Here is a 12197-nt window from a genome sequence, read left to right on the forward strand (position 1 = left end):
CACCCAGTGGAGGCTTCAGTGTGTTTTACTGGTAGAGTGCTTAGCATATGTGAGGTATAGGGTTCAATTCACAGCATGAAAAAAAATACCAAAGAGTTTTAGGAGAAGGCCTTAGATCTCTAAACACTATCAAAAGGTACTTCAGAGTCTTGATAGAGGAGAGGCCAAGGCTTAGAGTATAGAGCATGGGAGTGAAAAAGGAGGGGAACCACCACACCCAGCAAAAATGTTTTCTTGACCACATGTATTAAACAATTACAGAGCATAAGCATAACAAAACTCTATGCAGTTATGCAGAAGAGGACTATACACTCAGACGAGGTATACATACAAGACGTATGGCAAAGCAGAAGGAAGAAAACATCCCAAAGTAGATTTATTTTTGGCGAGGGATTTTTGTTTTGTTTTGTTTTTGAGACAAGATCTCATATAGCCCAGGACAGTCTTGAGTCGCTGAGTGGCAAAGGATGGCCTTGTGGTCCTGAACGTCTTACCTCCACCTCCCAAATGCTGGGATTGCAGGTACTTATTGGGCTCCAAAACGGTATGTCATTTTTATAAAATCAAATCTGCCACCACCACCAATATTTACAAGCATTTAGAAAAAATATATTTTGGAAAAACATACCCTGAAGCATTAACAGTAATTACGCTGGGAGGTAAGAATTTCACTCTCTACAAAATTTAATCTTCTTCAATAATGAAATGACTTTTCTAAGCAGACAACAACAACAAAACTTTTTAAAGAAAAATTCAAATGAAAAGGTTTCCTTGTTGGAGAAGAGACAGTGATTTCACTTCCCCCATTTGCCCTTAGCTCATCCACAGATCTGCCCCCTCTCCCTAATGTGCAGACACCCCTTTTATACCCAGTTCTGGGGGCGGGGGATAGTACATACCCGCCCATGGGTTCTACCACAATGTCCCGAGGACGATCAAGGTTCTCCCAGATGAGCACCGTCCTCATGCTACCATCTGTGTTGGCCACTTCAATCCGGTCTGTACCTGCCACGGAATAAGTGCAAAACAATTCACTCCAGTCTTGTTCGTTTCTTCTCCCTACCCCTTGCCTAGCACAGTGCCTTGTATGCGGTGACTGCTCAGCAAAGGTTTTGTGGTGTATATACAGTGGATATTTAGTGACAGAAACTATGAGAAGAAATTCAACTTATTAGTTTCTTTCCTTAGAACAGCACAACTTCCTAAACCTAGATAGAAACTCTGTCTTTTGATTCAAGGCAATGATTCTCAAATTTTGTGCGCATAAGAATGAAAAGAGCTTGTTAAACCATAGATTCCTGGGGCTGGACTGATGCTGCAGGGATTAGAAGTGCTTACTGTTCTTACAGAGGACTCAGGTCCAATCCCCAGCACCCACACTGGGCAGCTCCTGACTGCCTGTAACCTCTTCCGGCTTCCATGGGCACCTGTACATACATGGTATTTATACATATGCTCGGGCACACACATACACATTAACAAATAAATCTTTAAAGATTCTTGCAATTGCCAAGTGGTGGTGGCACACACCTTTAATCCCAGTACTCGGGAGGCAGAAAAAGGCGGAACTCTGTGAGTTTGAGGTCAGCATGGTCTACAAGAGCTAGTTCCAGGCAGACTCCAAAGCTACAGAGAAACCCTGTCTCGGAAAAAAAAAAATTCTTGCAATTAATTCCTCATGATTCTAAGTAAGTCTGGGGTTCAGGATGTGAATTTCTCACCACTTTCTAGTACATGGTGATGCTCTTGTTCCAGAAACTACATTTTTTTAAAATTTTTATGTAATTTTAATATATTAAGCTACATGATAGTAATATCCAGTAGGTCTGAGGAAATACATGGTATATTAATTTCTCCTTTTATACAAATGAAGTCAAGCAGACAATTATCAAACAAGCTGTCAGTGGCAGCAAACTTTTTTTTTTTAATTTAATTTAATTTCTTTTCAGAAACCACATTTTGGGAAGTACTGGTTTAAAGGTATTTGTTTTGTCTCCAAGTCCCTGCTCCCACCAAGATTCATAGAAAACTGCCTAAAGTTTTATTCAGACATCAATGGAAAAACCCCAGGTCATAAGTTCATTACCCAAAATGCTTCATAGCACAGAAGAAGTTGCAATTTGGATAATAAGTATTAAAGCCTCAGAAGACTCAGGTATCCAGGCCATGGCTCCTAGATATACCTGCATCTGTCCAGTAGAGCTTGTTGGTGACCCAATCAATTGCCAGACCAGCAGGGCTCTCCAAACTGGTATCCACTACCACCTGGACAGGAAGGAAAGCTGTGTCACCCACGGCACACCTCGTCCAGCTCTGGAACCCAAACTTCCCCTCCCGAAGGGCTGGAGCCACACTGGGCCCTACCTCCTGTCCTGTTCCATCCCACTTGGCCCTGCTGATGGTATCAGTGCTGACATCTGTCCAGTATACGTGGTCATCCTGGGAGTCCCAGTCAAGGGCCACAGCACTGCGCACGTCAGCCAGTGGGATGACATCGTCGGACAGGTCCTCTGTGTCGAAGCTGATCCGACGGATGTCCATCCTTCGGGCAAAAAGCAGGAACTTGTCAAGACCTGATCAAAGGCCGAGAGGGGTCTCCTTTTAATGTTCTAAGTCCAGTAACAGTGACAGACACAGATGCTCACCTGTGTGACACCTAGTTCAATCACATCTCCTGGGACCTGCTGCCCTTCACCCCCACTCTTCACACTGCAGGTTGCCCATCCGCGTAGAATTAGACTTTAAAGTCCAGTGGAAATGGATTGTACCCCACTGCGGGAGGATCTATCAGCTTTATTTGAATCATTCTCTCTTCTTACTTCTCTTGCCCATTTCTAGTGCTGCGGCTGGGCCACTGCCCACTACCAGCCTACTTCTGAGATGTTTACTCTATTTCAAGTCTTCTGCCTTTTTGTTTCCTTGATACAAGCCTAGGCTTTTCTCAGACTCTCAGTCTTGACTCAGCCTCCTAAGTGCTGGAATTACAGACATGTTACCCGGCTAGAGTTTCTGCTTTTATTGTGTTGTCTAGAATTATCCTCCCATTTCTGTTTTCTTCACAGTTGTAGCCAACGACAACTGGCCACTAAGTTCTTTCCTTGCCAGGTACTGAACTATGTGCTTAGAAAAGCTGAATGCCTGGTATAGACACGGTGCAATTTTACTCAGCCATGAAGAAAAAGAAAATTATGAACCTTGCAGTAAAATGGATAGACTTGAAAAGTATTATATTATTAAGTGAAATGACCCAGACTCAAAATGTTAAAGCAAACAAACAAAATAAGTTCTCTCTCGTATGTGGATCCTAACTGTCATGTTTATATGCATGTATAAGAAGTTATGAAATTAGATAGGAAATCACAAGAAGGGAAAAACACTGTTGAGGAAAGGAGGGGACCAAAAAGGCATGTGACGCTAGAGCAGAAAGGAGGCCAAGGGAAGAAAAGGGTATGTGGGTGTGCAGGAGAGTGGGGAGAAGAGGGGAGGAGAAAAAACAGTTCTGCTAAATGTCATAATAAAGCCCAATTCCTCATAATGCCTCATACCAAGTGCTTTGTGAAACACACTCTTGCTCCTGTTCTCAGATGAGTGACCGAGGCCAGCAGAACCAGGGAGCATGCCCGGAACTAGGACTCAGTTCTGCACCAGTCTGGTCACAGAGGGAGCTTTGGTCACTGCTCGACACAGCAGCTTTTCCATCCTCTGGCTTGTCTACATACTTTCCCAGTATAGTTGGGAGCCCTGCAGCACTCAGTTCACAGAAGCTTCAGGCCCTTGTGTACCTGTGCACATCCTATATAATCTAAATAATCTCTGGATTACTTGTAATATAATATTTGTTTGTTTGATACTAGGGGTTCAATATGCAATATAACTCCCATTTAGTTGTATCCTATATCCTTCCTTTAGAAATATGTGTGTAGGCCTTTTTTTTCATTTAATTTTTATTTTATACATAGGAAGTGTTTTCCTGAATGTCCATATGTGTACCATGTGTGTGCCTAGTGCCCTTAGAGGCCAGAAAATATCATCAGAAGCCTGGATGTTACAGGCAGTTGTGAGCCGCTGTGTAGGACTGGGAACTGAACCTGGGTCCTCTGAAATTAAGTGCTCTTAACTACTGAGCCACCTCTCCAGCTCCTACAATGTATTCTTTAGAGAATAATGACCAAACAGTTGATACAGGGCTGACTATCTGAGTTCCATCTCAGGGCCCCACAGAGTAGAAGAGACCTAACTCAAGTTGTCTTCTGACCTCATGCGCACCCCAGAATACAGACACAAACACAAATAAGTGGAAATCGTCTTTGTAAGTGACGACACATCTTCAGTACAGAGTTTTAGAATTTCTATCCACAGCTGGCTAAATCCAGACAAGAAACCCACAGATGAACACCTACATATTTTTCTACTCAGAACGGCACTTTCTTCCTGGCTTTACCAAACCCTCTTGTAAGCTTTGGTAAATCTTCTGAAGGAAGTGCCTGGAAGCATATTGCATCTCACTAAAATAACAGGAGCAACTGGGCATAAAAGAGTATATGGGAAAGCAGGTGGTGGTGGCGCACACCTTTAATCTCAGCACTCGGGAGACAGAGGCAGGAGGGTCTCTGTGAGTTTGAGGCCAGCCTGGTACTACAGAGTGAGTTCCAGGACAGCCAGGGCTACAGAGAAACCCTGTCTCAAAAAAGGAAAAAAAAAGGAAAAAAGAAAAACGTATGAAACTAATTTTCAAGTATGTATTTGAATGAAACCTCTGAATGTTTTCCCTAATCACTCTCTGGAAAAGGCTCTGAGAATCTGATGTGTGTGTGTGTGTGTGTGTGTGTGTGATTGTATATGGATATGTGTAAATGTGTGTACATGTGGAAGTTGGGCATCTCCTTCTACAGCTCTTTACCTTATCTTATTTATTTAATTAGAGGCAAGGTCTGTCATTGAACCCAAACCTTACAGATTGGCTAGGCTGGATGGCATGTGAGGGCCAGGGATCTGACCACCCTCTCCCCCGCCAGCTCTAGGGTTATAACTAAATACCACTACACCTGGCTTTTACATGGGTGCTAGGGATTTGAACTCAGGACCTCATGCTAGCATGGCAGGCACTTTACCAACTGAGCCATCTTCCCAGCTCCAACAATTTGATTTTAATAGATTTAAGAGAGCCAATGTATTATACAGCAATAATGATACAAAAGAAATTGTCCCTGGCCCCTTGCTGGTTATGCCATATGCCCGATCAAATTCTCGCTGTACTAGCCTTAAAAAAGTCACCCGTGTGCTGAGATTTCTAGGGCTGACTTTGCAAGTAATTTTCTTGCAGGAACTCAAAGGAACCCAAAGTAGAGATTCTGGGAGAAACCAGGGAATTCTATCATCTTCCACTTGTTGGTCACAGAACATCATTCAGGATCCCAATCATATTTCCCTGTCTTACTGACACAAAGTCTTCTGTGGGTCAGACTAAAAGGTGCAGAGGCTGGAAACCCATGCCCTGCTTTCTAGAAGAACTGGACCTTCTTTCTGCCTAGACAGAAGGCATCCTGCCTGATGACGTGAAAGATAAGCCCAGTTGCAGGTGCTCATACACTAAATGGGGTCACTTCAGATGCTACTGCCCGGTTCTTGGTCCTTCCGAGCCTCTACAGTCTGCCATGGGCTCCTCGAGGAGTCTGACTCTCTCCTGGGACCAGCAATCCCTCCAGCTCCTCTCGTTGTTGCTCTAATGGTCCTGAAAGGTACCTCACTGAGGCTGGTCTCCCAAGCCCACTTACTCTGGGCACAGGCATGGCTGTCGATCTTGCGGAAGCCAGTGGGGCAGGCGCAGGTGTAGTTCTGGCCGCTGGGTAGACACAGATGAGTGCAGCCTCCATTGTTGTCGCCACAACGGCTTTTCCCTGCTCAAAGAACCCAAAGCAAGATGATCAGGAAGATCAAAAGTTTACAAAGTAGACCCCAGGTGGAGGGTTGAGCTCTATACAAAGAAGAACTCTGTCTTATTACTTTGCTGCAGATGCGAACACAGTACCTGACACATAGGAGATGCTCTATAAATGCTTGCATTATAAGAGAAAGGAAAGCCAATTGAGCCCTGATGGTGTTTTCCCCAAAATGTCCAGCAGAGGGAGCAATGAGCTCCCAGCATAATGCCAGCTCTGGCCTTCCCTGACCAGAATTAATATATCTATGACAAATATGAGGAAGATTCTCAAGAGGCACCAGCAGCCACATCACTAGTGACAAATCTAACTCGTTTGATGAGACCTCTTTTTTCTTTTTTCAAATTTTTTTTTTTTTTTTTTTTTTTTTTACCTGCAGGCTGGCGCTGGGGGTGCAAGGTATGAATATCCATGGGGAAGTGCAGCTTGTTACGAATGATCTCCTGGTTCTTCCCAGTAAACTTGTTGGCACTATTGATGCTCTTGGTGTGCCAGTCTGTCCAATACAAGCTGTCTTCAAAAACCGTGATGGCAAAGGGATGTGGGAGGCCTGGAGATAGTCCAAAAAGACCTTAGTCCAGACATGGCCTGCCATGACCCTTGAGCCCAAACCTGGCAGCTACATAAATCTCACCCTTTGCCAAGGCTCCTAGGGCAGGACTGGGGAAGGAGCAGAGAGATGAAAGCGGACAGATCAAAGACCTCACCCTGGCTAATGACAGCCTTGCGGTGACTGCCGTCTAGATTGGCTCTCTCGATGACATGGTGCTTAGCATCCACCCAGTACATGCGGCGTCCAGCGTAGTCGATGGTGAGACCATTGGGCCAGAAGAGATGAGTGTCAGCAATGATGCGGCGTGCAGAGCCGTCCATGCCCGAGGCCTCAATGCGGGGAGTGTTGCCCCAATCTGTCCAGTAAATGGTTCTAGGAAGGAAGGAAACGACCAGGTCATAGAGGGCAGAGGAGTAGGCACTAGGCTGACAACAGAGTTCTTTCTGCACACCGGATTTCACCAGCCTAATAGCATTTTACTTGTTTGTTTATTTGCTTGTTCACCTGTTTTGAGACATGGTCTCCCTGTGTAGCTTTGGCTGTCCTGGCACTCACTACAGAGACCAAGCTGGCCTCAAACTCAGAGATCCACCTGCTTCAGTGAGTACTGGAATTAAAGGCATGTGCCACCATGCTCAGCTTCAAGAGGTGCTTTCCTTTGTTTGTTTATTTAAAATGATTTCTTCCCCATCTTTGAAGACTGAACCCAGGGGATTAAATCCAGAACCTAATGCCAGGCAACTGTTCTACCGCTGAGCTGTATGACCAGATCTGAGGAATAACTTTTTTAAATGTCTGGATAGTTTAAATGTCTTGAGACAGAGTATTTATACATCAGATTTTTTTTTTTTTTTGAGAAATGGAGCAGTAGTCAAAACAGATGACAATTCTGTGCTCGTGAAACTGACAGAGGGGCGACTGGAGGGAAGGCAGGCACGCTCCTCTTCCTCAGTCTCTTCTGCGGCCTCCTCTCCCACACACCTCTTTTCTCAAACAATTGACATAGAATTGCAGGATCTCACACATCACCCTTCAGTTGGTCCTGGAATGTACACAAGCCAGAGGCTAAGAATTTCCATTTTAAGAAGCTTCACTGCAGGAGACTTGTCTATTAATTTTTAAAATCATTTCAAATTAATAATATTAATTAGCTCAACTGCTAACTGCCTTAAATTAATATAATTTTAATTAGTTACACTCTACCTCACCTAATTTGTATATTTTATTCCTTTTATGTGTTTTATTATTTAATCGTGGAGCATCTATAAAAGCAGCTATATTTGTTTGCTTAGATCAGAGTCTCATGTAGCCCAGGCTTCTCCAACTACGTGTCGAGGACGAACTTGAACTCCTGACCCTTCTGCTGTCACCTCCCAAACATATGTATTTACATAGCTTGTTTTGTTTTCAATTTGCCCATTAAGACTGTAGGCATCTGGGACAGAGCGCAGTTGTCAGCATCACTGAGGACGCCTGAGAACAATCCCTACAGGTTGTAGGAGGGACTTGGAAACTTGAGACACCTACTCACCCCTCCATGGGGTGCAGGGCAATGGCCCTGGGCTTCTCCAGGTTCTGCCACAGCAACACCTTCCGGTGGGCCCCATCCAGGTTGGCCACCTCGATCCTCGATGTCCCCGAGTCGGTCCAGTAGAGCTTGTCATGGACCCAGTCCACAGCCAGACCCCCTGTGAGAAGAGCCGGTGGGAGAGGGTTAGGGGTTCACTCTAGGCAGTTCTGTGTTCTGGAAACAAGAACAAACTCTTACAAGAAGACGCTTCTGGGGCCAGACCTTGTGGCAGCTGTTTTGTAGGCATCACAGCTCTGAGCTAGGTGCTACCATTTCCATGAGGTGGAAATGGAGAGAACGCAAGCAATTGACCAGGGTCATGCATGTCTTCCCTGTGTGGCTGAGGATGACCTTGATCTCCTGACCTCCCCCCCCTTTACTTCAGCAGTAATGTATCATCTGAGCCTGGTTGGATAACAGATCCTGGGTACTTGATCTCTCCTCCCTCTCTCGCTCACTCCCTCCCTTCCTTTTTTTGTGGCTAGTGCTGGGGATGTAAGTAGGTAAGTGTGCTCTACTGCTGAGTTATAACTCCAGCCCTGCACACCAACTTCTAAGTCGCTTAATCTACTTGTAGAATAGTGTAAACTCATCAGATTAGCTGTTGCTTTTTGTTTGTTGAGATGGCAGAGGGGAGATCTCCTGTATCGCGGCCTGGCCTCAAACTGGACCTTGAACTTCTGATCTTTCTGTTTCTGCTCTTCAGTGTTAGGATCACAGGCATCACCGTGTCTGGTTTACACAGTGCTGGAAGGACAAACCCAGGCTAACACTCCTTGAAATGAGCAACATCTTCAACACTACAGCTGCTCTCTCTTTTCTAAAGTATTTTAGTTATTTTTTGTATATGAGTGCTCTATCCATACATAAGCCTTTCTACCAGAAGAGGGCACCAGATCCCACTATAGACAGATGGTTGTGAGCCACCATGTGGCTGCTGGGAATTGAACTCAGGACCTGTGGAAGTGATGGAGAGTGGTCAGTGCTCTTAACCACTGAGCAATCTCTCGAGCCTACAGTTGTTTTCTGTATCAGAGTTCCACTCAAGATTTCATTGGAAGAGACATTCTGCAGTTTGTAAACACTGGTCTGTCCCTTCCTTTTCACTGCTTTTTGCCCATGGTCTCCCTGGCTCTCCACTCACGCAGGGCCTTGTTTTCCTACCTGGGCTCTCTAGCCCAGTAGACACAACCTCCTCCACATTGCTGCCATTAAGGTTGGCACGAAGAATGCGATCCAGGGTGACATCAGACCAGAAGACCAGCTCCCGCCGGTGATGAAAGTCAAGGGCAATGGCGTTCTCCAGGTTGTTGAGTAGCAGTGTGTATTCAGAGCGGTGCGGGAGCACCTGCCGGATGTCGATACGATTGGCAAACAGTAGCACAGGCTCTGGCCCTGGACACAGCATAGAAACAGAACCCCACTGGGCTTCAGAGCTATCAGATACCCATCAGCATGCAGTCTTAGGCCCTCAGCTAATAGCTGGGGCCCTTTGCCCTCTAGGGTACATCCTGTTTGCTGTTTAACCCCTAGCCCAGTCACCTTTTGCTTGGGGCCCAGACTCCTTAGGAAACCCCTCAGCTCTAGAGCACCTTGCTTCTCTCTGTTTAGCCCTCAGCCCCCAGCCAAGTGCCCAGCATCCTTACCCAGAGCCTTGCAGCTGCGCCGATCAGGCCGTAGCTCATAACCTGCTTCACACCAGCATTGGAAAGCCCCTTCACTGTTGGTGCAGCCCTGGCTGCAGTACCCCTCCTCAGCACACTCATTCACATCTGCAAACACCAGCAGGGTCAGGAAGCCCGCCTCCGCCATCTTCCCACTCCAACTCACTCCTAAGCTAACTAGTTGTTTTCCTGGTCGTATCTCCATATCCCCATCTACTGCCTCAGCCTGTGGCAAGTGATTTAGGGCTTTGATGTCATGTAGGCCTGGGTTCACATCCTACCTCTGCTGTTTCCTAGCTGTGTTGCCTTGGGTAAATTACTCACACTCTCTGCCCTTCAGTTTCACGTATCTGCAAATGGGAGAAGCGATCCCCCCCTCCCCCGGGTTAGTGCAGTGATGAAATGACATCACATCGATCTGACATGTCACACAGCTGCCTACATGTGGCTTCCTCTCAGCATCCTGACTCTCGCCCAGGGCAGGCCTCCGCTCACCCTGGCATGTTCTCCCATCCTCTGTGAGCCGGTAGCCCGTGTGACAGGTACACTGCACTGCCCCTCGCACCATCTGGCACTTCTGGGCACAGCCACCGTTGTTAACATTGCAGTTCTCCTCACCCGTCCGGGGCCCTGTGCCAGCCAAGCCAGAATTGGGAATTGAGCCCAGAATCCACCCCCGTCCGGCCAACTTGGCATTCCACCTGGACCACGAAGAACAGCTCCCAAAACTGCAAGAGTCCCAAGGGAGGCCTCCCTTTGAAGCCTATGGGTGGGATTCAGCCACAAACCATGGCCCAGGCCCACACACTAGAGACACTCACGACAGTTCTGCTGTGGGCTTTCGTCACTGTTGTCACCGCAGTCGTTGAGCCCATTGCACAGCTTCCTCTGTCCAATACAACGCCCATTCCAACACAGGAACTGATCAGAGGCACACTGGGGGCTTCCTAGACAGAGAGGGAGGAGGGACGGGAGAGCCAGGTCACAGGAGGGCAGGACTTGAGTCCACAGGAACAGGAGGCTGTCATTTTCTAGGGTGAACTGGAGTCAGATGAGAGTCAAGGTGGGAAGGTCGGGGTCCAAGGCAGGAAACAGCTCAGACAAGGCTGGTTGAGTGTCCAAGTTTGCTTTATCCCCGAGATTCCACAGTGGATGAGTGATTGGGACGGAGTGAAAGAGTATTCCTTTATACTCAGAACCACGTTTAATGGGTTGAGTGCATAGATACAAAGACTGCCATTCCTTCCTGCAGACAAAAGCAGACAGAAGAGGGGGAGAGCAGTCCTTCCTCCTAAGGGCAGAGTGAAAGTGAGAATTTGAGCAGCTGCTAAGACTCACAGCCCTGACTTTGTGTTCAAGAACATGGACACAAGTCAACAATCCGCCTGGATTGTACGTGTGCATGTGTGTGTGTGATGTGTTGTATGTGTTTGTAGTGCATGCATGTGACTGTATATGTGCATATACATGGTATGCATGCCCATATATATGCATGCAGAGGCCAGAGGATATATGATAACTTTCACCATCATTCATTCTCTGTCTTATGGCCTCGAGACAAGGTTTCCCAATGAATCAGCAGCTGGTCATGTTGGCTAGGCTGACTGGCTAGTGATTCTCTGGACTCTGACTTTCTCTGTCTCCCAGTGCTGGTGTTACAGGCATTCACAGTCATGACCAATTTCTTAACTTGGGTACTAGGGATTTGAACTTGGGTCCCTGTGCTTGCACAACAGGTGTTTTTACTCACTGAGCCACCCCCCTCTGCTCCTGCACCTGGATTTGACCTTGCTCACTGGGAAGGGCATGGGAAGTCCAGGCCATTGAAGAAGGAATGAAACATCATTTCTGGCCAGCAGAGACAGCAATAGCAATGTCCCCTCTTCTCCTCTGCCTCCCACTCCCAACATAGGACAGGGGTCTGGGGCACCCCAGGGAGACTCCACCTGTGTTCTCACAGTTTTCTTCATCACTGTTGTCTGCACAGTCATCCTCCCCATCACAGCGCCAGGACAGACGGACACAGCGGCCTGACCGACAGCGAAACTGCTCTGCTGTGCACATGGAGGTGGCTGGAAAAGCAAAGCCCTAATGAAAGGCTGGCCCCACCGCAGCCCGAAACTCTGTGCTGCACCCAAAGCACACAGGCCACTCTTCTTGACAGTGGTGTCACCTGCTGGAAAACTGCATGATGTGTCTATAATCTACAGCCCTTTAAAGGTATTGCCTCTGTCGGGTGTACAGTCTACACAGCTGTATAACCGTTTAATATGTCTTCACCCTTCTCCTTAGCTCCCCACTGCCTTTGATGCCACCCCAACTCACTGCAGTTGCGCTCATCAGACTGGTCATCACAGTCGGCATCCCCATCACAGCGCCAGCCCGCGTTGATGCAGAGGCCACTGTCACACATGAATTCCCCAGAGCGGCAGGGCTGGTGGGAAGCTGGGAGACAAAGGTGAGCAGGGGGC

At 47.0% G+C, this 12197-nt stretch overlaps 1 protein-coding gene across 2 annotated transcripts in view; it reads right to left on the minus strand.

The window, feature by feature from the left end:
* Lrp4 (LDL receptor related protein 4) overlaps positions 1-12197 on the minus strand; it is a 53729-nt gene that overhangs the window by 23582 nt on the left and 17950 nt on the right. Inside the window, exons 7-19 of one of the 2 annotated variants that reach the window (XM_057780636.1) lie at positions 12052-12171; positions 11673-11798; positions 10548-10673; positions 10222-10356; positions 9709-9834; positions 9227-9457; positions 8024-8180; positions 6647-6864; positions 6313-6489; positions 5775-5897; positions 2365-2573; positions 2184-2265; positions 900-1005 (exon numbers count right to left, since the gene is read on the minus strand). In XM_057780636.1, the coding sequence (XP_057636619.1) occupies positions 900-1005; positions 2184-2265; positions 2365-2573; positions 5775-5897; positions 6313-6489; positions 6647-6864; positions 8024-8180; positions 9227-9457; positions 9709-9834; positions 10222-10356; positions 10548-10673; positions 11673-11798; positions 12052-12171 (1936 nt within the window). Of the gene's footprint in view, positions 1-899; positions 1006-2183; positions 2266-2364; positions 2574-5774; positions 5898-6312; positions 6490-6646; positions 6865-8023; positions 8181-9226; positions 9458-9708; positions 9835-10221; positions 10357-10547; positions 10674-11672; positions 11799-12051; positions 12172-12197 lie in introns of those variants that run through there. The other variant, XR_009057715.1, reaches the window with a different exon arrangement.

This window comes from Chionomys nivalis, chromosome 9 (genome assembly GCF_950005125.1).
Source record: "Chionomys nivalis chromosome 9, mChiNiv1.1, whole genome shotgun sequence".
In the NCBI taxonomy this organism is placed as follows: domain Eukaryota; kingdom Metazoa; phylum Chordata; class Mammalia; order Rodentia; family Cricetidae; genus Chionomys; species Chionomys nivalis.